Source organism: Gopherus evgoodei, chromosome 4 (genome assembly GCF_007399415.2).
Source record: "Gopherus evgoodei ecotype Sinaloan lineage chromosome 4, rGopEvg1_v1.p, whole genome shotgun sequence".
In the NCBI taxonomy this organism is placed as follows: domain Eukaryota; kingdom Metazoa; phylum Chordata; order Testudines; family Testudinidae; genus Gopherus; species Gopherus evgoodei.
This window is the reverse complement of record NC_044325.1, coordinates 145,102,446-145,125,452: the sequence shown is the minus strand read 5'-3', so window position 1 is coordinate 145,125,452 and position 23,007 is coordinate 145,102,446. Positions and strand designations below refer to the sequence as shown.

The window sequence follows — 23,007 nt, the reverse complement described above, 5'->3', positions numbered from 1 at the left end:
TTAATTATTACCAGATGTTATCCTCATAACACTTCTGTGCAGTGAGGAAGTATCACCTCTGGTTTTCCGATTGGGAACTGAAGCACAGAATAAGTGGTTTACCCAGAGTCACCCACGGAGTCTTTGGCAGAGCTGGAGTGTGAACACAGGTCTCCTGAGTCCCAGTGCAGTGCTCTACCCAATAGACCTTCCTCCTCTGCCATCTAGATCAGTTGTTTATTCCCTGGTGGATCTGGACGGTACCTGAAAGATTACAGCTCTCAGACACCTCTTCTTTTACACCCCAAATTACCTCCAGCCATCACAAACATGGTGTTCCTGTCTGTTGCTCTTGTGAAACAATTTGCATCAGAAATATGGGGTGATGACACTGAGGCTTTTGTGGAAGATTATGATTGTATTAAAGCAGTAACTCCTGCATTGTGCATTTGGCCCATTCTGCTGGTCCTTTTAGCCTGAGAGGTGGCTTAAAACATCAGGTTTGAAATACTTGGACTCCCTGGCACAACAGGTGCAATCGGGTCCCAGCGCAGCTGACTCAGCTCTTCATGCTTCCGTGTGGAAGCTACATTGATTTCCACGCAGTTTGCTGTACAGCCTTGTCTGCACTAGAATTTATGGGGTTAAAATTTCCAGCTGTTCAGCTCTACCAATGCCACCACCAGCAGGACAGGTGCTGTAAGCCTCAGCAGCCAGAGTCCTAAGCACCATGCCAGTTAGACTTGCTCTGAGCATGGCAAGGTGACGCTGATGATGAAAAACCCAGTAGCTAATCTATGCCTTTGTCCCACCATCAGATAAGTATTTGCCTTTTGGAGAAGAGCTTAAAAACTATATTCTGTATGATTATTTAAAGAACATATGTTTTTTTTCATGAAAGGAGACTTTTTTTCCCTGGTATCATTGGCCAGAATTTCCCTCCCATCTTATATGCCAGTCCTATTTTCTTCTGTTCCCAGGTAGAAGGGTAGCCTTGTGACTAAGGCACTGGGATAAGACTCAGGAGATCTGTCTTTAATTCCTGACTGCCCCAGGCTCCCTGTGTGACCGTGGACAAGCCACATAATCTCTCTGGGGAAGATTTGCAAAAGGCAATCAAAGTCAGTGGTAGTTGGTGCTTTTGAAAAGCTCCCTCTTTATGCCTCACATCACCATCTGTAAAATAGAAATTATGCTTCCTTTTTGCTACCCTGGGACATGTCTATTTCGATTGCAAGCTCTTTGCAGGAGGGACTTGCAGTGGAGCCTCTACGAGCTACCTCAGCATGAATAAGGAGGTGTGGCATGTGTGTAGAACTTTTAGACTTGTAGGCACAAAAGGCACTATAGAAGTATAAGGACTCCTCTGGTCTCATTTTTAAGGCTCTGTGTCCCACCCTTGGGCTCCTGTGGCTGAGGAAGAGGGTGAATGGTCAGCATAGAGCAGAGAAAATAATTTAAGAGGGGGAGGGGGGAATAGAAAGGCTTTTAAAAAAAAATCCCTCCGTTTCTCTGTGTGTCCCAGAAGGGTGGACGAAACGCCCTCCGATGTAAGCCTGCATCACGCACACAGCGCTTTCCCAAGGCAAGCTGCCTGTTTCCTAAGGAAATCCCAGCCTTACGGTTCCTAATTCCACTTGACAGCTGACTGAGTGTTTGTGTTAGGGAAATGGGGGAAGGGATGTCAGAATGACTCCAGCCCCACCCCACTGTTGTCCCCCGGGCCCAGACTAGACCCCATCAGCTTTGAAATGGTCTTGTTGGCAAGTGTCTGGAGGGTGATAGTGTTGATGAGGTGTGGAATGATCTCTGCAGCTCAAGATTGCATTTGTTCTCCTCAGAAATCAGCTGCTGCTGAAGGAGCGGAGACAGATGAGGAGTTAGGGCTGCCCTTCAACAGCCTAAATGAGGGCGAGGGGAGATTAGGCTGCAGTCTACCCCCCTTTTTGGGAGGCAAGCGCACATGGTCTGTACAGCCAGCCTCCATTCCTTCTGCTGGAGTGACAGATGGACTTCGGAGCCCTCCTCACTCACTGTCTATGACACTCAGGGAACATGTACGCTGCAAAAACAAAACCCCTGCAGCAGCGAGTCTGACCCTGAGTCAACTGTGTGTAGATGTTCCTGGTTGGGCATGAGCCCAGATCTGAGGACACCCCTTCCCACTTACTGGGTTTCAGAGCTGGAGTGAGGATGTTTACACTGCTATTTTTTAGCCCTGTAGCAACAGCCCTGCAAGCCCAGCTCCTTTGACCCTGGCTCTGAGACTTGCTGCCGCAGGGGGGTGGGGGTTTTTGTTTTTGCAAGTAGACATACTCTGAGGTTCCCAAGTGACTCTGGGCATGTCTACACTGGGGGGTGGGCGGGGAGTGATTCCCAGTTCAAGGAAACATACTTTCACTAGCTTTGATCTAGCTAAAGTGCTGAAAATAGAGTGTAGCCCTGGCAGCATGACCACTGGGAGGGGCTAGCTGCCCCATAGGTGTACCCACTCTAGGCCCAAGGCACATATTTGGGGCAGCTAGCCTTTTCTCTTGCCACCACAGCTACACTCTATGTTTCGCACACTAATTTGAGCAGAGCTAGTATGGGTAGGTCTCTGGGAGCTGGGAATCAACCTGCCCCGCCCAACTCAAAAGGCAGCTTGAAAATGGGACTTCTAGTTATTTTGGGCAATGTTGTAGCCACACCACTGCACAAAGGGAAGGAGCGAGGGCTCTCGAGTTGCCCCTTCTTGCTGTAATGCCCTAGCGGTTAGGGTCTGACACCTTATCCCCTTCTCAGTCCCTCTTAGAACCTCCTCTGCTGGGATCACTTCTGTCTAGTGCTGGTTAGGGAGCTTCTGCTTTTCTGTACAGCTGTACTCACTCTATTGCTGCCTCAGTCTACCAACCCGCACCCCCATTTATCTGTTGCTTCCTGTCGGACACTCAAACTGTAAACTCTCTAGGCAGAGTTGTCGGTGGCTCTGTCTGCTGCACATGCGGTCGTTCCCACATTAGCTTTGCTCTGGCTTGCTCCAGCATCAGTAGCAGTGAAGCTACAGCACCAAGCACTTTGGCACAGGCTAGCTGTCAAAGAGCCTAGCGTCTCAGTGGAGTTGGACGGGCTGGGCTTCACTGCTGTTGTAACCCATGCTAACTCGGGTACGTCCACACAAGCTGTAAGTGCCACTTCCAGTTGCAGTGCAAACATACCCTTTCTTACGTCTGTCCAGTGCCTTCACTGGTGGGGTATAGAGCCTGGACTAGGGTTTCTAGGCTCTATCATAATACAGTTAATTAGCACTAATGAGCCAGAAGTGATGAGGTGCCAAGACAGGCTGTTGCCATAGCACTTTGGGCATGATCAAGAATCCTGGACGCCTTGCATGAACTGCCCTGCTTAGCAGGCTCAAGTAGTTTGGAAAATTAAGATAAACTTCTGAATTTCCAGGGGGAGCTCATCAAGAATCCAATCCACATCCTGAATCTGGTGAGGCTAGTGTGTCACTAGGGCACGCCATGTGGCATGCTGCTGTTGATTCATCCTTCAGTTATACATGCAGCCAAACACACCCTGTTCCGGCAGCAGCAACCCCACCACTGTTCCCTTCTCACAGCTACTCTTATGACAGCAGTAGCTGCACAGTAGAAACCTCTTTCCCTTCTCCACGGCCAATGAGAGCTTTTGAAAGCAGAGGATAGGTGGAAGTCCTGAATGCTCTCTCCCAACCAGTGCTTTTTCAGGCAGATGCTGAGCAGCTGATGACCAGCATTCAGATCAAAAGGACTCAAAGGGAGGAAAGTCAGTGTGGGGGGAGTTGCATGGTTCGTCTCAGATCCTGTCCGTCAGAGTGAATCAGGCACTGCCCTGCTGACACTAAAGAGCCAGAGACTGACCTCAGTCAGGTTGAGTCTCAGCCCTAGGGGAGTGCAAGGGGAGAAGGAGGAGAAAAGCTCAGTGCAGCTAAGCACTTTGCTGCTGGGAGAATTCCAAGCAATCATCTAGGTACAGAGAGGAGCTAGGATTGCTAGGTTCTGTTCCTGGCTCTGCCACAGTCTGACTGTGTGGCCTTTGTCAAATCCCTTAACTCTTCTGTGCTTTAGGTTCCCTGCTGGTAAAATGGGGATTACAAAATTTTTCTTCACAGTGGGCTGCAAAACTTAACAAGAGGTGCGCAAGTGGGCTGGGGAAAGTTTTCAGTTTCCCATTTTGAGTGAATTTCTCACGGTAGAAGGAAGGAGAGTGGGCCAAATTCAGAAGGATGAGAAGAGGCAGTTCATGCCATCTCTAGAAAGCAGGAGTGATGGGGGATGAAAATGGCTGAGATCCTAGATTGTCATGCCCCTTTTAGCAGCAAGTGGATATTTGCTTGTGCCAGCCCAGGTTCTGTGCTCATGGCCCCTGCCTATCCCAGCAGTGATAGCAAGCTTTGGCAAAGAGGCATGTGCTCCTTCCTCTGTGCAGATGGTGACCAATCCCACTGATGCAAGGAAGGGTTCTCCATGCACTTTCCTTGCTCAGATACAGGTGGATTGGGGAACTCTCACTTTCTAACAGCTTTGATTGGCTGGTTTTGGAGGAAGGATGGAGATCATGGTGTCCTCTCTGCTTTAGAACTTCCCCATCTAGTTGCCCCAGGATGGAGTCCTGAGTTCACCTTTCCCCATCCCGCTGGAATCTCTCTCCCTTCCTCCCTCTACCCCTCCTTCAGTTTACCCCTCAGCCAGTGGGGCAGGGTGAAACACCAATGCCTCTGCCTGAATACTGCAGTGATGAGGCAGCTTCAGGGTAGGTGGACAGATACCACCTTGCAAAGTGTCACCTCCTTCCCCGACTCTGCTTCCTCTGCCTCACTGAGTTGGTTTCACAGGTCCCGTTGATCACAGGTCCTGTTTGGACTGGAGTTTCTCAAGTGCCTGCTTTAGGGCAGGGCTGATCTTGGAGCGTGGGTGCTTTTGTGGACTTTCAAGTAACCTCAGCAACTCAGTCTGATGTTCTACATGCACGGTTAGTAGCTCTGCAGGACTAGATTCTTGGATAGCTGCAGGTGACCATCCAAATACATGGGATCTTGCTGTGATCTGTCTCCTCTGCCTTGTCACCTGGGTTTTGCCCATGAATCACAAGGTAGAGTAACTGCACTGGGAATGGGAAGGATTCTTGCATCATCTCTTGCCACTTGCATTTTATAAAGAAACAGAAAATCAAGCGTGGAAGCCTCAACGTTTTGTTGCTGCTTCCCAGAAAGTGCCCTGGAAATGTAGGGCTCTCCTGTCACTTGCCTCTTCCCTTGATCCCACTCTCATGTGAATACTCTTTCCAGCCAACTCTTTTCCCTGAGGCCATGGGAATTTTTTGCACTGAGCTGATGACTGCAACACTTTTAATGGTATTGGTAACGGGAAGGGAAATTTTAGAGATTATAAACTGCTTTCTCCAAATAGGAATCTTCCATGTAAGGTCCCTTGCTTTCTTTCACGTCTCACCCAAACAGATTTTGGCCAGAGCTCTTTGATTGGAGGCAGACCTTCAGTTATGTGTCCATATAGATGAAAGAAGACCTTTGTTGTTCCATGGGATTCTGTATTTATGACCTCCACCCATAGTGCCCAAGATACACATGCAGTTTACTATGTAGTGGTTGTTTTGGACAAGACCTTGCACCCCAAAGTCCTGTCTACTCTGCATAGGCTTTAAAGATCCCAGGATTAATTTCATAAGTGTAGGGAGTTTGTGCAAATCTCCTGTGTCAATATTTGTTCACTCAGCTACGATATCCCTCCATCCCAGAAGCAGGTGGCTGCGTTTCAGTGGTGGGTGAAGTTATCCTTGGAAAGGCTGCTTTGGGATCCTTCAGGCTCAAAGGCAGCAGTGTACTTAGACTTCTGCAGTGGTGAGAGGCAGAGAGGAAGCACTGTTATAAGCATGGAAAGCTTTGTTGTATAAATGCAGGTTGTACTTGTCTGCATGAAACTTTAACTTTCATCATTAATTACAATTATACAGGATTTATAAGCAAAAAACAATTCCTACTCCTCACCTACAGTCATACACCTGGTAGGAAAAGTGCCTTCAGCCAAGATTTAGATTGATCGTTGGGTGCATGAACTGTGGAATCTTTGTCCCAGGCTGAGGTTGATTATCTCCTCCTGTACTCGGTGAATGCACGGCCCCGAGCACATTATAAACAGTTTAACCACATAACAAATTAATGCACAGCGGCAGAATTGAGTTGCAAAACATGGAGCCTGACCGGTTTTCCAATAAGTTAGGAACCCTGCTTAATGCTTACTGGGCTTAGAGATGTCCTTGCTTCATTTCAAGGACTGTATAACTAAAAGGTCTCTCTTGAATTGTATCTACAGGGCACTCTCTGGATTTAATCCTTTGCTTTGTGTGTATTTTTCTCCCCCCTCTCCAGAACCATGTGAAGAACTTCGCCAGGACAAGGGACACATACAGGGAGCTTGGAAATTCACCCTCCCCTTTCTCTTCTCCCCGCCCCAGGATGGATCAGAGGAAGAACTGGCCTCGGATGCTGGACTCCGATGGCTGGTCAGCAGCTGTGGTTTTTCTCTTTTTGGTCTCACTTTCCCGGAACGCAGCCAGTACTGCCCTGTTCAACACCTTCCACTCAGAGAACCGTGACTGGACTTTCAACCACCTGACCGTCCACCAGGGCACTGGGGCAGTCTACATTGGAGCCATCAACCGGGTTTACAAGCTCTCAGGCAACTTGACCATCCTGGTGGCTCACAAGACAGGCCCGGAGGAGGACAACAAGTCCTGCTACCCACCCCTCATTGTTCAGCCTTGCAGTGAGATCCTCACCCTCACCAACAACGTTAACAAGCTGCTGATCATTGACTACTCAGAGAACCGGCTGCTGGCCTGTGGGAGCCTCTACCAGGGTGTCTGCAAGCTGCTGCGGCTGGACGACCTCTTTATCCTGGTGGAGCCGTCCCACAAGAAGGAGCACTACCTCTCTAGTGTCAACAAGACAGGCACCATGTATGGGGTGATCGTGCGCTCCGAAGGTGAGGATGGCAAGCTCTTCATCGGCACGGCAGTGGACGGCAAGCAGGATTACTTCCCCACCCTCTCTAGCCGCAAGCTGCCACGGGACCCGGAGTCATCAGCCATGCTGGATTACGAGCTTCACAGCGACTTTGTCTCATCGCTCATTAAGATCCCGTCAGACACACTGGCCCTGGTCTCACACTTTGACATCTTCTATATCTACGGGTTTGCCAGCAGCAATTTTGTCTACTTCCTGACGGTGCAACCGGAGACCCCCGAGGGAGTTTCCATCAACTCGGCCAACGACCTCTTCTACACATCCCGCATTGTCCGCCTCTGTAAGAATGACCCCAAATTCCACTCCTACGTCTCGCTGCCCTTTGGCTGCATCAAGGGGGATATGGAGTACCGCCTCCTGCAAGCGGCTTATCTCTCCAAGCCAGGGGACGTGCTGGCCAACGCCCTCAACATCACAGCCCAGGATGACATTCTTTTTGCCATCTTCTCCAAGGGGCAGAAGCAGTATCACCAGCCTCCTGATGACTCGGCTCTTTGCGTTTTCCCCATCCGCACTATCAACACCCAGATCAAGGAGCGCCTGCAATCCTGTTACCAGGGGGAAGGCAACTTGGAGCTCAATTGGCTGCTGGGGAAGGATGTCCAGTGCACCAAAGCAGTAAGGATGATTGCAGTACATTGCCACTATTGCTCTGGAGAAATCTATCTCACTCCTAACACCATTTTTGTAGGGAAGAATGGTCTTGGGGTAGAGACGTTGGACTGGAATTTGGGAAACCTGAATTCAATTCCTGGCCCTGCCACAGATGCCCTGAGTAAGCTTAGGGAAGTTTGCTTGATCTTTCTATTCCTCAGTTTCCCCAAATACCAAACAGGGATAATAATCCTCCTTACTTCAGATTATGAGAATTAAATCTTTAATGTTATGAGATGATTAGGATGCTAAGGGCCACAGAAGTAGCTAGGTAGACAGATTAAAAAGTGCCTCTAACAAGCTGTGAATCTGCTATTTCCAGCTGCCCATTCTGATTCCAAAATCAGACTAACCCAAAGCCTCTCTCTCCCAGCCTGCAGCAGGAGAGTCTAGTGCAAACAAAACTAACCAGGTGAATGCAAATGGAAGTTGCACAGTCTGTGCTTTTTCTTTGATAGTTCAGATCTTGATTTACATACCATACAGATTCCTTTTGAGCCATCTCAATCCTTGGAAACTCCTTTCACCATAACATATTCAGTTTGGCTTTCAAGTCTCTGGTACCAAGAAAAAATGTGACCTAATTGAGGCCAGAGAGGGAATTTTGGGGTGACAGGTGAGTGGCTAGTGCAGAGGATGGCCACGAGGCAGTGAGCTTTTCAGACTAGCCTGCTGAAATTAATGCAGCCAATAGTGACTCAAAGGCATTTGCTAACTATTCAGTGGCTCCTCTGGGAAATGAGTTGGTGAATTGCTGTCCAATCCTAGTTGGTAGATGTCCACATCACAAGCTGCACTAATTAGCATTAATTCTGTATTAGGCAGTCTCAGAAAAGTGATCAATTAGCAATACTTAGCTATAATACAGAGTCTTTCATTTCATTGGTCTCAGTGTTTTATAAGCATCCTTATCCCCATTTTACAGAGGGGAAACTGAGGCAGAGTGAGGGGACACAGCAAGTCAGTGGCAGAGCTGGGAATAAAGGCTAGGGTTCTTGACTCTCCAGTGCAGTTCTCTATCTGCTAGACCTGTGGTTTTCAACCTGGGGATCTGAAAACTATGTCTAGGGGACCACAAAAAGTTGTCATTACCATAGAACAGTGGTTTTCAACCTCTGGTCTGTGGGCCCCTGGACGTCCACAGATTATGTCTAAGATTTCCAAAGGAGAAATCTCCATTCAAAATTTTGTAGGGGTCTTCAAATAAAAAAAGATTGAGAACAGTGTGCTAGACCATGCTGTATCGAAAGGAGAACATAGGTACTAAACACCCCTTTAGATCAGATTGGGGCATTCAAAGGATGGGGTTGGCCAGGAGTATGGAAACTGCATTGCCAAGATCCATTCCATATTGAGGGAGAGCTGGTTAATAAATACACTGTCCCTCTTAAGAACAGCCAGTCTGGCTGGCACCTTGCACCAGCATCATATTCACTCGGGGAATGTAACAAGGAGATCCGGAGTGTTAAATCTGTCATGAAGTCGGGCTGTTTGCACAGGAGGGAGGTGGCTGCTTCCCTAAAGAAATGAGTAGCTGAGAGGAGGAAATGGCAGCTTCCTTTCTATGCTCAGAGGGCAGAGGTAGAGAGCAGACACCTGCACTTCCTGTGGCTGGTGTTTCTGAGCCCAGCCCACCCACTGCAGGCTCATGGTCAGTGTAAGGCACTCGCTGGCCTCAGCCATGTGAATCTCTGCTGACTCATCTGCGTGACACTGGGTCATTTCGGGAAGTGGGATGGGAGGAGGAGAGAACTGTGGCTTCCTTTTATGAATGGATTTGACAGACCAGTGCAGTGTGAGCAAGGCTGCTGGAGCACATCCTTGGGCCTGCGAGGTGGATTAGGGACATGTTCCCTGCATGGCCGTGTGAGTGAGGCTGGGTCAGTTTTCTTTCCTCGTCGTTGGATCCCTAGGTCAGCCATGCTGTGGAAACTGCACGCTCAGTTCTTCTTGGGATTTGAAATGGGGAGGAAGAAATGGCTTGTGCTGCTGTGCTGTGACCTCTCTGGTTAATGCAGAAGAAGTTTTGAATGATCTTCAGTGCAAGACTCTGGTCAATCTTCCTCCCCTGACATAGGCCCCTGAAAAGGCAGCTGGTCTGATTTTTTTGTTCAGAGACGCTAAGCACCTGACAGCTCCCATTTCTCGACTGGAAGCTGCAGGTGTTCAGGACCTCCAGAAATCCGACCAAAACACTTTAGAGGGAGGTAAAATCAATGGAGGAGAGAGACACATCATCAGCTTGGGACATGAATGCACCAGGACAGAATATGGGGGACAGGGTTTGAATCTGAGAGGGGAAAGAATCAAGAGAGCTAATGAAACCATTTTCCCTATGGTTTTCTGTTAGTGACATTGTGGGGATTCTCCTCAGACCTGTCCATGAAGGTTTTCCTGGCAGCTAGCATGTGGTGCACCCACCGTGGCCTGTAACCATGCCAGCCACACAGCTGCTTGGCCTAGATTACAAAAATAAGGAGAGATGTTCATTAGGTTGTGCTGGGGAGAGTGGCTGTGACCCTAGCTCCCAGGGAGATCAACCAGCTGTACATGAGCAGGGGGTTGTTGTGAACACCCAGCTATTGTGTGGGGAAGTTCGGTGTGCTCACCCCATGGTTACAACTGTGCATTCAGTTCTGCATAAGCCCAAGTGTTTGAATGAACACTTCACCTTCACCTCGAGCTCACCCTTGCCCAATGCCTTGTCTTTTCCAGCCAGTCCCGATAGATGACAACTTTTGCGGGCTGGATATTAACCAGCCACTGGGAGGCTCCACACCAGTGGAGGGGGTGACCCTCTTCACCACCAGCCGTGACCGGATGACCTCAGTCTCTTCGTACGTCTACAACGGCTACAGCGTGGTGTTCGTGGGGACCAAGAGTGGCAAGCTGAAGAAGGTAAGGTTGCTCCTGTGACTCCAGAGAGCCTGGCTCAGTGCCTCCTCCCTTTCCCCAGGAACACTGATCTGCCATGCTGTTGCCACCTTTGTGCTGCTCCTGAGATCTTTCTCAGTTGCCAGTTATGAGGTAGTATGAGATGAAGTCCGAGGCTTTGAGTTAGGGAGGTACTTGAAGCAAGTGGTATGTGAGGCAAACTCTCCTGCATCTGTACTGGTGATGGGCACTATTTAATGTAGTCTCCCTCAGAACCCAGAGACGCCAGGCATTGGAATGATACAGAGCTTAGTGGCAATTCAAAGGTTAAGGCATGTGGAAAATCTTCTTTCAGGTCCTTGAAGAGACGTAAATTAGTCAGACAAGGCAACATCTTCTCATTGCACCAAGGTTTGGGACTCAAAATCGCTCTAAGGCAATACAAAGTGAAATGCAGCTGAGATCTTGTCAGGCACCTTGCTCTGATTCCTATTATCCATTCCACTCAACCATGGGTAATACTGGCCTCAGCAGTGCACTGGCTGTTGCGTACTCTATGCGTGCCACAGGTATATTGTTTGCAGTGTTGTTGTATCTGTGTTGGTACAAGGATATTAAAGAGACAAGGCAAGTGAGGTAATTGGACCAATTTATGTTGGAATGGGCCACCCAAAATTACCTACTTCACTACAGGAAAAAGAAAAACCCTTCAACTGTACACCCCTAGTTATCACTTGCCACCCCACAATGGAACCCATATAGGGTATCATTAAGCAGTTACAATTCATACTCTTTGTTGACTATATCCTGAAAGAAATCTTTCCCAAACCCTCTCTTCTGGGTTTCAAACCACATCTCAACCTTGCCAACTTCATCATCAGAAGCAAACTCTCCACAGACCAGAACCCACCACTTCAAAGCTGCACCAGTCCCTGCCCTAACAGATGCAAAACCTGCAGATAAATCTCCATTCCTATGACAATCAATACCCCCCACAACACATTTTTCAAGATCCATGGGTTCTACACATGCCTATCACAATCTGTGGTGAACTTCATCCAGTGCACTAAATACCCCAATAATAATTAAATAGGTGGAATGAGACAATCACTACGCTCTTGAATGAACTCACACAGAAAATGTCTAAAAGACAAAAACACCATCTCACCCACAGGCAAACACTTTTCACAAACCAATGGCTCCATATGTGACCTCTCAGTCCTCATCCTCAATGGAAATCTGCACAACACCTTCGAAAGACAAGCCTGAGGGAGCTTAAATTCATAACTTTGTTAGATACTAAAAATCAAGGACTCAATAAAGATTGTGGGTTATTGCTCATTACAACAATCTATAACCCACTAACCCTCTTTTGTCCTACCACTGCAGAGGTGTTAACTGCCTGTTTCACCTTGAATGGTCTCTTAGAACTTGTGCACTCCTTATGCTGAACTATCTGTTCGACCTTATATTTAGCTCTGACACTCTGAGGATCTTTTTCTCAGATCTGAAAAACAGCCCTATGGAACTCAAAACCTCGTCTCTTTCACCAACTGAAGATGGTCCAATAAAAGACATTACCACCTTGTCCAACAGGTATTGCTAAGTCAGCCCACTGTATGACTGTGGTCACTGGGGAGTGCGTGACTCATTCTAAGAATACAAAGGGCTCCCAGGACTAGTCCAGCAGTTACTTGTACTGTCTGTTGGAATCCAGTCTGAGAGAGGATGTTTTTTAAATTGTATTCCTATGTGACACATGGCATGTCTGTGGGAAGGTGCTGCCTGAGTCAGTTTAGCTCTGAAGAAGCGGTTTGGCCTGAACTGAGAGAGGAACTGACTCAGGGTTGCTATGAGGTAGAACTCAGCAAGTAGTAAATCAGCACAAATAATTTATTCAGTGGACCCAGATGCTTCTGTTCAGGAATGACCTCTGGGCAGTGGGGGATAATCTTGAATTGATTCACAATGATTCTTGGTCAGTAGATTGTTCATAAGCCGTGCCTTCCAACTATCCAATGCCCAAAATTCAGACTGTCAGTGTGGCACATGTAGCTCTCATGAAGGTGTTCCTGCTTCCTGGCTTGATGAATGTCACGAAGTTGTAGATTCCAATTCTCAATGTGAAAGATTCTGTGGGTGAATATGACCTGTGTGTTTTGTGAGTTGAAAAATTTGCTATTTCCGTGCAAGTTTCTGACAGCCAAGTAGCTTGCCAGAAGATTTCCAGAAAGTGACTGCAACAGGGGCACAAGCACAGAAGCAAATTCAATTTTTGTTAGTGTTGATAATCACAGAGCATGTTTTTAGGTGTTCACCATGCTCTGCTGGAAGGCCTCAGGTCTAGAGCATTTCCTACTAATGTCCTTTGAGCTGCACCCATCGCAATCAAAGCTCCAGGGTTCCTGTTGACCCTCTCTGATAAGGGCAGGTGATAAAGCTTTCCGTGAAATGCGTTGTGAAAGGTCGTAGGGGTTTATAGTATTGCTGTACTCCTAACACATTGGCCTAGTGGGCAAAACAAAGCCTGACGGTCAAGAGAGAGATCTGGATCTTTTAGCTGGTGTAAATCACCATACTGCCATCAATGGAGCCATGCTAATGTACACTTTGACCCAGAGGGATCTGAAACTTTTAACACAACAAGCACTGTTGAACAAATATACAATAAGGTCAGCGCTAGTAATGAGTCTCCCACTGGCTTCATCCTTATTGATGGCCACCAGCCTGAGCCCTGGATTTAGTGTTACTCCCTTGTAGTGCTTGTATCCACCTGAGTCAGCACAAATCTCTCCTGGTGAGCTTGTACTGTCAGCAGATATTTACAGAAGCTGCCCCTAGTAGGAAGACTGTGTGGGTTAAGAACTCCCAGGGAGAGCTGAGTGAAATTTTTTGGCTGAAATTTTTCACCAAAAAATGCAGATTTGGTTTGGCCAAAACATTTTGCAAATTCAGGTCAGATTTGCCAAGTGGTTTTTGTTTTGAAACTTTTCGATTTCAGATTCTTTTTTTAAGTTTTTGATTCGAGGGCACTCCTCATTTCAAAATTTACGTTGGCTTATCAACTTTTTTTAAGTTTGAAGAAGCCCAAAGATTAAATTTAACACTCTGTTCAACCCCAAACTATGCTTTATAATTATTATTTTCTTTTTTGGTATGGCTGAAAGACCAAAAAAATCAGTTACTCTCTCAGCTCTGCTCCTCCCGTGTGCCCTGCTTTGGTGGTGATAAAATTGCAGATTTATGGGTCTTGTAGAGAGATGAATAGGTTAACTTGGCTGCCTTTGGGAAACTAAGCCTCAGGGCAAATTCATATTGCTTCTGTGTGCTGTAGCCTTGCCTCTCACCTCCCACCCTTTCCATAGACCTCTGGGTGATTGATAGGCTGTGCAAGATAAAATTCTTTCCTGTTTGCATCACAAAAGCAGGGCTAGTTGCCCAAGGCAAAGAAATACCCAGTCTTCTTTCTCCCTCAAAGGAGCTGGAGGCCTTGCTGTGGTAAACTTATGATTCTGTGATTGAACTGGCCTTTTTCCTCTTCTCAAACACTCCTTTTGAAGATCAAGGATGTAAAGCCCAGGCTAAGCCTGATACAATGCTTATAAAATGCATTAATCCAGTTCTTCCTGTTGAACGATACCTGGACTGGTACTGTGTTTTTGTTCAGGGCAGGTCTACACTTAAAATGCTGCAGTGGCTCAGCTATAGCACTTCAGTAAAGACTCTACTGCGCGGATAGGAGAGCTTCACCCCTCGGCATACTTAGTCCACCTCCGTGAGAGTCAATAGCGATGTCTACGGGAGAAGCCCTCCTGTGGACCGAGCGCTTTCTATGCCTGGGTTAGGTCCGTATAACTGCATTGCTCAGGGATGTGGATTTTTCACATCCCTGAGTGACGTAGTGATAGCGATGCAAATTGATAGTACAGACTTGGCCACAGATGTCACTGCTTTAAAAACACAATGGAAAGTAACCTATGGATGTATAACAGGGATATTTCTCCTTCTAACTCCTAGTCTGGTATTTTGTTGGCCCGCAATCAGATGCCACTTCAGTCCTCTGCAGCACAATTGTTTTATCCCCTGATAGTGCAGGGCTAGTGAATATCACCACTCATTCAAATATATTAGAAGGTAAAATGTTCTGCTGATACGTTGCTGTTTGTTTTTATTTATATTTCACTAGCCTTAGGAGCCCCAGTCATGGATCAAGGTCCCATAGGGCTAGGTGCTGTACAGATATGTAAGACAGTCCTTGCCCTAGCGAGCTGAATCAATATGATATATAGGATGTGTCAGGAGGAAAGAACAGGTGGGGAAGGAAGAAAGATTGAGGTAACAAAATGAGCAGAACTGAACAAAAAAACAGAAGTCATCATTTGCCTAAGCAATGCCAGGCGGGAGTGACTGGGAGGCATCACAGCAGGATTTATCCACTTATTGGTAGCCTTATATGACCTCAACACAGCCTTTAAATCTGTGGGCCTGATTTTGTGCTGTGAAGTTATTTTTGGGTGCAAAATCAGAGATTGTTTATCCAAATCCAACCTCAAGTCAGATGCTCAGCATGATTGGCAGATTTTTCAGGTCAACTGAAGGCAGAAGCTCCTTTTGGGATGAGGTCTAAATGTAGCACCAGGGAAAGGGGACGAGGGGAGACTGTTATTTCTGGTGTCCGTAAGCAGCAGGGAGTGTTTCCCTTCCCTGTCCAGGCAGCAAATACTATGGTTGGATGGCTGCATTTTTCTTTAATGGCATAAGTTTGTTAATATTTCTTCATTGCTGTGTAAGTGCTGAACAGTAGTACGTTGATTGTAGCCTTGGCTGCTGACAAGATGCAAAGGCAACTCTCGATGTCATTCATTTGGGGCACCACTGTACCAAGCTTTCTATTCCACTACACCCCAGCTCAGATCCAGTGATGCTCTCACAGACCTCCCGCTAGTTCTGTGGCAGCAGCTGTATGGCAGAATCAATAGAACAGGCCCCTCAGACACCATGTTGTAAACACATATGTTGTTTAGCTCCCAGCCAGCCAGGTAAAGGATGGCATGTGTGTAGTGTGCATATTGTTTTCCATGTTTGGTGGGTGGGGGAGGGCCTCATTTAAAGGCAGTTGAAGAAAACAGCTTGTGCCTGCATGTTGGGAATTTAATGTTTTGAGCAGGATCACATCCCATTAATTATGTAGGATTACAGAAGGAGCATTCTTTCTGGCATGGTTTAATCCCTCGTGCCATTTATACAGTGGAAACCTTTTAAACAACTTCCCTTTTGATGCAGAATAAATCTATCCCTGTTTATCGGTTTTGCTCCATTACTTGGAAGTGGCTGGGGGCAAGGGGGAGTTTCAAGATTTACCTGTTGATCAGGACAATGGCAAACAGGTGCTGAGAGAATTGTTTGATCCAAGCCTTTCATGGCATCTGCCAAGCATCTTTATTTAACATTTCTCGGCACTGGCTCAGGTCATTTAGACCTGTGCCTCCTGTTTCCATTCAATGGAGTTATTACGCATCTCCACTCTCTCTAGGCAAGGGTTGGAACATAGCCTCTCCATATCTTGCAAACCTACCCAAGCAGAACACCTTCAGCAATATATGACCTAGGAATCCCTAATTTTAAGCCTCCTATGTATAGGAAGTAAGCAGCATCTCTCTCCTGAACTCAAGGCCAGTTCCGATGGGGACACTGAGTGGACACGTTCCCCCGTCACTAGCTCTAACCTTTTTATTCCTGCTTATTTTTCCCTACCCATATTTCATCATTTCTTTGTTCATTGGGCAGGAAGCCTGAAAGCGTGGCTTCCTATCTTCTCCTTGAACACCCTCTGACAACATCTCCAGTGCAGTTCCATGATGGAGCCAACAGGAGGTGGTAAAAGGATGGTGTGGCCTGAGTTGCTGACACTCACCTTGAATCTCTGCTCTACACTTGTCTTGGACTTTGCAGCCCAATGTGCTTGCTGCAACCACAGTGTTCCCTTTACATAAACTGTTCCTTAAGTTTCTTTTCCTTTTATCCCCATGAGGCCTACCAGCAGTGGGATCCCTCTGTTCATAGACTTGCAGACTTTAAGGCCAGATAGGACCATCATGATCATCTAGGCCAACCACCTGCATATTGTAGGCCACAGAATCTCTCCTGCCCACATATGTAATAGCCCCATAACCTCAAGCTGAAATACTGAAGTTGTAGAGTTCTAACTAAGGGCTTGTCTACATGACCTGCTGGATCGACAGACAGCAATTGATCCAGTGGGGGTCGATTTATCATATCTAGTCTAGACACAATAAATCGACCGCTGAGCACTCTCTCGTCGACTCCAGTACTCCACCAGGGCAAGAGACACGGGCGGAGTCGACGGGAGAGGGTCAGCCATCAACTTACCGCAGTGAAGACACCGCGGTAAGTAGATCTTAGTACGTTGACTTCAGCTACGTTATTCTTGTACCTGACGTTATGTAACTTAGATCGATTTCTCCCCCTCCCCTGCCCCGTGTAAACCAGGCCTAAATGTGTAACACTGCTGAGGTCTAAAGGACCTGGGCTTATCCCTTTGGTGTGGCTTATTCAGAGGTGAAAGTAAGCCGGTACAGTCCGGTACGGTGTACCGAAAAGAGCCAGTACACCCTGCCGGACCACATCGGCTTCCGCAGCGGGGATTTATAGGGCTCTGGGCTCCCCACCGGGAGCTGGGGCTGGGATTTAAAGGGCTCAGAGCTCCCCGCCACAGCAGGGAGCCCAGAACCCTTTGAATCCTGCCTGCAGCTCCGGCGGCTGGGCTGGGGCTGGGATTTAAAGGGCTCAGGGTTCCCCACAGCTGCAGGAGCGCCAGGCCCTTTAAACCCCACCCGCAGCTCCAGCTGCCGGAGCTGCGGGAGGGATTTAAAGGGCCTGGCGCTCCTGCAGCTGCGGGGAACCCCGAGCCCTTTAATTTGCCCCGGAGCCCCAGGGACTCCCAGCCATCTCTGCAGCTGGGAGCCCCGGTTGATTTAATGGCCCTGGGGCTCCCAGCCACAGCCAGTACCCCAGGACCTTTAAATCTTGAAAGGCCCCGCCCCTTCTGGTTGAGGCCACGCCTCTTCTGGATGAAGCCACGCCCCCTCAGGACTCCAGCAGTACCCGTAAGTCCTGTAAATAACTTTCACCCCTGGGCTTATTGCACAAAGGACATGAAAATGATGGGCTAGGAGAAAAGCATAGTGCCTCTGGTGATGTCTTGGCTGCAATAACAGAATCCAGGTGCTGATTATTCTGCCATCTAAAGACTGTGCACAGCCCATTAGGAAACCCTGGAATCTTTATGGGAAATGCTTCACTCCATCAAGTTCTGGGAGTTTAACACAGATCTGTCAAGGAAAAAAACAACTCAAGGAAAAAGGAGGCGGGATAGATATCTGTCCGGTTCTTTGGCAAGAGCCCTGGTTGAGAAGCTGGGTGCTGCTTTCACACACACTGACAGGCGCAGAGGAAGAGGGCTTTTTGGCTTTCCAGGTTTCAGACACAGCTATGTCCGGTGGAGCTTCCGGCCACACCTATGGAGCAGAGGCCAGGAAAATGTAACTAGGAACAGAGAGAGAGGCCAAGTACCCTACGCCAGAGCTGTGAAATAAGTGGACTGTGATAGTAAGGTGACCAAGTCATCTAATTATCAAAGAATGTTGCGCACTGAGGCTAGGGAGGGAATTCAAAGGTCATGACCCACCTAAAGTCCCCCTAAAGTCCCCCTTCCAATAACTGTTTTTTTAGCATTGCCCTTTCTGCTAGCAGCACCTGTTGCTTGATGCTGTGTCTAGATCATTGCCAGTTTTCATCTGGAGAATGCAGTGTGGCCCATCAGAGAGGGCACAGGACTTGGGGCATTGAAGATCTGGCTGGGAGTTAACACATTGACTCATTCTGTGACTGTGGGTTAGACACTAAGGGCCTGAAATCAATGGGAGCTGAGCGTGCTCAGCATCACTGAAAACCAGGCTATTAACTCCTCTGTACCTCAGTGTACCCATCTGTAAAACAGGGATAGTAATGCTTTGCCCACCTTTGTAAAGCACTGTAAGATCTACAGATGAAAAGTGCCATATAGTCTTTATTGTCAAGTCACCACTTTGCATATCAGCTGAGACCAGTGGTGACTGAAAGCCACTGCCTTCTGAGAGTTATTGGGTGGTTTAAAGTAGAAATGAACTAGTGGTCTCAATCCAGTACTTTGAGGGATTTTTTTTGTTTTGGAATTTCCCTGGAAGGGAGGAGTCAGAGAGCCAGCTATGAAATTTTCTAAATTTATCATGCTTCCCCTGTGAGAATTCATCACTGAAAAAAAGCCACATTCTTTCGGTGATGTCCTACTTCCCATTAGCTAATCAGCTAGCTGGTTCCTGTGAAGTTCCTGAGGAGAGTCTGTTTGTGTATCTCTCTGCATATCTCTCCCAAAGGAGACTATTAGGAGGTCTGAGATCCCCAGATCTCAGCAAATGCTTACATCACAATCACATTATACTCCTCTTTATGACTGCTCTACTGTAAATCACCCAGGACCGCTGCAAACTTTTCTTACTAGCAGCTACTGTGTTGTGTAAGATCGGATCACCAAGCTGAGCGGATTTAACTCTTCCCAGCCAGGCATGTTCAGTGTCCCTAATACTAAGGAGAAGAGTTCTCTGGGTCAACTCTGGACCTTTCAGACTTCATATATAATAACTATTTAATGACTGCTATAATTTGCTGGATCCTGCTGATCTTTCAAGCTCTCTCCTCTCCCCCCTGCTGCCCCACGCATGCCCAGCTGCTCTTCTCTCTGTCCCTGGTGATTTGTACATTCTATTTTAAATATCTTCTCTCATTCCTCCTGTTAAGCTGCCACCACCATAACTGACTATTAAAAGAGAGAGGAGGGTTTGAGTTTTCTGGTCTCTGAAACCAAGAGCTTAATGCTGTGTCCCCTGTAATGAGATTGGCTCATTTCGCAGACTCCTGCTAGTGAGCTTGCTGTTTGTTCTGTTGCCTTATGATCCCCACAGGGTCCAGCAAGCTGGGCTTTGGGAAGCTTGCGGAAGGCCAGCACTGGGCAGCCTGGGTGGTTTATTTACAGTTTACATCCAGCCTGGGAGGGTAGGAGGGGTTGTGACAAGTCTAGTGAATGCTGGACACGTGGGGGAGTGTGTTCTGTTGTTTCAGCTTTATCCATGATGAGCGAGAAGGTGTTCTTACTGAAGCCGGGGGTTATGGAAGAGACGTGATTGTTGGTAACTGAGTGAAAGGTATGTTGTGCTGGTCAAAACAGGGCCATTGACTTGTGTTCATATGACACAGCACGTTCCAGGTAAGGATCTCAAAGCACTTCAATTGTATAGTGATGCGCCACGGGCCCTCTAGCAAGTAGGTCAATATTATTTCAATTTCACGCATGGTGAAACTAAGAAAGAGGATAATAGCCTAGTTTTGGGAGATGCTGATCACTTGTAGCTCCCATTGACTTCAGTAGGAGATGTGGGCACTCAGCATCTCAGAAAGTTAGGCCATAAGTGATGTGCCCAAGATCACAGAAGTAACTTGTGGTGGAACTGGGTATAGAACTTTTGGTCTCCTGACTCTGTCACCTACTCTAACTTTCAGATTAGGGGTTCTCTGCTTTTGGGGTGGCGGGGGTGGGGCATAGACTGATCCAGAGGGATTGTGATGACTCTCCCTTTCTTTATGGTAAGGTGCAGGGGTGAGTCCCTGAATCTTTGCATTACAGTAGCATAGGCTGGTGTGTAGGTAGGGTTGATAATCACTTTTCTAAACCATACCACTTCCCCCTGATTTCAATGGGAGTTGTTCCTGTAGACATAATGCACTACCCTAAGAGTGTAGCTGTCTTGGGGTTAATTCCCTGTGTAGGATGGGAGAATGGGAAAGGGGAACCTGTGTGGGTGGGTATATTCTCTCTCTCTCTCTTTTTATAATTAAGCCTTGAATTCCAGCAAGTCTGCTGCTTTATTTGTAAGTGGCATGATGCCAAGAGGTTTTAACATGAGGCATGGCTTTGCCAAGCATACTGTACATAGGTGGAAGGTCTCAATGTCTGGAAATAATGCTTTGCTAACATTCCAAGGGGCAGCGAGTTGTCTGATTGGGTTTGCAAGCAACACACAAGCAGAGGTCAGCTTTAAAAGCTCCTCTCGCAGGCATGAGTCATGGGAACAAATATTTAATGGACTGGGCACAATTCAAGCCTAACTAATTTAATCCTGCTGTATCTGAGTTTCAAATTACGCTAGTCAGCCCCAGTACTTTCTTACCATATCTCTGTGCTCTCCACACCCTATCCTGTGTGATATAGTAGGCTTCATTCAAATAAAGGGATCTTTTTTAGAGTAGACCTCATAGGCCTTTTGCTCTGTGATACATTCACCCCTGGGTGTTTTATGAACTTAGCAAGAGGTCTGTGAGGGAAAAAGTTTCTGTGGCTCTAAGTTAGGAGGTGTGTGGGGAGGAGTAGATGGCTCAGGGGCTTGAGGACAAATAGCCCCTCACCTCTAGAGTGAGGTTTTGAATTCAGGCCAGAGAAGTTTCCTACACATGGCTCTGGCTGGTGGCCTAGATGAAATGAATTGTGGTAGGCTCAGTCTAGTTCTCAATAGCAGGAGTGGTGCCAGGGTTTCTGGCGCCCTAGGCAGAATTTGGGGGGCGACATTTTGTGCACTCCCCATGGGGGCACGCGGGAGCTTCTGGTTCTGCTCCCATCGTGCCGCCGAAGAAGGACACTCCGCCGAAATGCCACAGGCGGCAGCGGCAGTCATTGAGCTGCTCAACTGCCTGCTGCTGTTTTCTGCAGCATGTCGGCAGAAGGTCCTTCCTTGGTGGCGCGACGGGAGCGGAACCTGAAGCTCCTGTGTGCCCCGTGGGGAGTGCACAAAATGCAGCGTCCCGAATGCTGGTGCCCTAGGCGACAGCCTAGGGTCGCCTAATGGAAGCGCTGGCCTTGCTCACAGAACTGCCACCCCAAGTGGCACTAGCTGGCTTCTCTGTTGCCATTCCCAGCAGTGCGACCAAGGACTTTGAATGGATTCTGAAAACTGAGGACCCCTAAGAATGGCCACAGAGGGAGTTCAAAGTTAGGGTTGAGACAAGCACATTGGGGGAGTTGATGCAGGTGGAACTTGTCCCCTCATGGGCTGTGTTCATGCCTGTTCTATGGAACTGGAGGCGTATGATGGACATGACTGTCCATCTGGCTGCTTCCATGAGCAATAAAACGCACATAAAACTGTCCACATCCCTTAATACTGGGATGATAGGGGGAAGGTGACACAGCCCTACTCCATGATTCAGGAAAAATAGATGTGTTAGTTAAAGTTGGTGCCCAACTTCTAGAATTTAACACAAGGAATTAAGCTAATCCTCTTCTTCTTCTCCTTCAAACCTCCGTACTCATTGCTACATGGCTAGTCTTTGTAGAGACGGTCTGGCAGTTAAATTTATGCCATTTAATGCTTGATGTGTCGCTCTTTTTAGCTTGGAATTCCTTCTCTCCAGTCCTCCCTTCCCCCCACAATACTTCCCACAATGCACAAGGGCTAGCCCATTATCCCATGGATGGTCTCCAGCAGTCTTCTCTCTTTTGAGAACCATTGTTCCTCATGAGCTTTCTTTAAGTGCATACAAAGCAAATGTGCTGAATGAGGTCAAGACTTATTGGATAAAGCATGGGTACTTTGGACTCTATTTTCCAAGCAACTTGATAGTCCAAGGTTCCTTTTCAAAAAACCCCTACTTCTTGAAGGTTTGTATTAAGGATGTAACCATTCACAAGGCTGGACTCCTGGAATAAAGCAATTTCCATCAAGCAAAATTAGAAAAGACATTAATGCAACAGTTAACAGCCAGCAACTGCAGGGGGTGAATGTGTCTGCTTGCTTGTTCTGTGTTTATGGGCCTTACACAATCCCATCAATATTGATGCGTGATGTCTTTGATTTTGACACTAATCATTGCTATGAATTAAAATTGCAGCCATATAATTAAGATTGCTATTAATAAGCCTCAAGCTAAGTGCCACTGTGCTAGTTGTCTTTTTCCTGATAGAAAATGGCATCCTCAGAACTCCGCTAATGCAGTTTGCCTAGTAGATGGTAAGACTGATGTGAAAATGATGCTTTCTATATTTAGAGGGACCTCCTCTAATATGGTTATTGATATAGGGCCTGAAATTGAGTGAGTTTCCTGAGTAAGCATAGGACTGGGCCCAGTGATAGGCTTCACAGTAGTGTTCTGCTGGCTTTCTGGAGCACAGACATGTGAGGGAGAGAAAGAAAGGGAATGAGAGAATAAGCATCAATTTTCAAGGTAGGAAAAAGACTTATGCAGTTTTTGGTTTCGCAATCTATCTTTCAGCTCTCCTTCCTGTTTGGATGCAAAATCTCCTTGCATCCATCTGTTCCCCCTCCTCCTGC

The 23,007-nt window shown here is 47.3% G+C and overlaps 1 protein-coding gene across 1 annotated transcript in view; it reads left to right on the top strand.

Annotated features, from left to right (window-relative positions):
* The window catches only part of PLXNA2 (plexin A2), a 334,324-nt gene that overhangs the window by 32,880 nt on the left and 278,437 nt on the right, over positions 1 to 23,007 (top strand). Inside the window, 2 exon segments of the mRNA XM_030561685.1 lie at positions 6,386 to 7,660; positions 10,412 to 10,594. Of these exon segments, the coding sequence (XP_030417545.1) occupies positions 6,473 to 7,660; positions 10,412 to 10,594 (1,371 nt within the window). The 5' untranslated portion in view covers positions 6,386 to 6,472.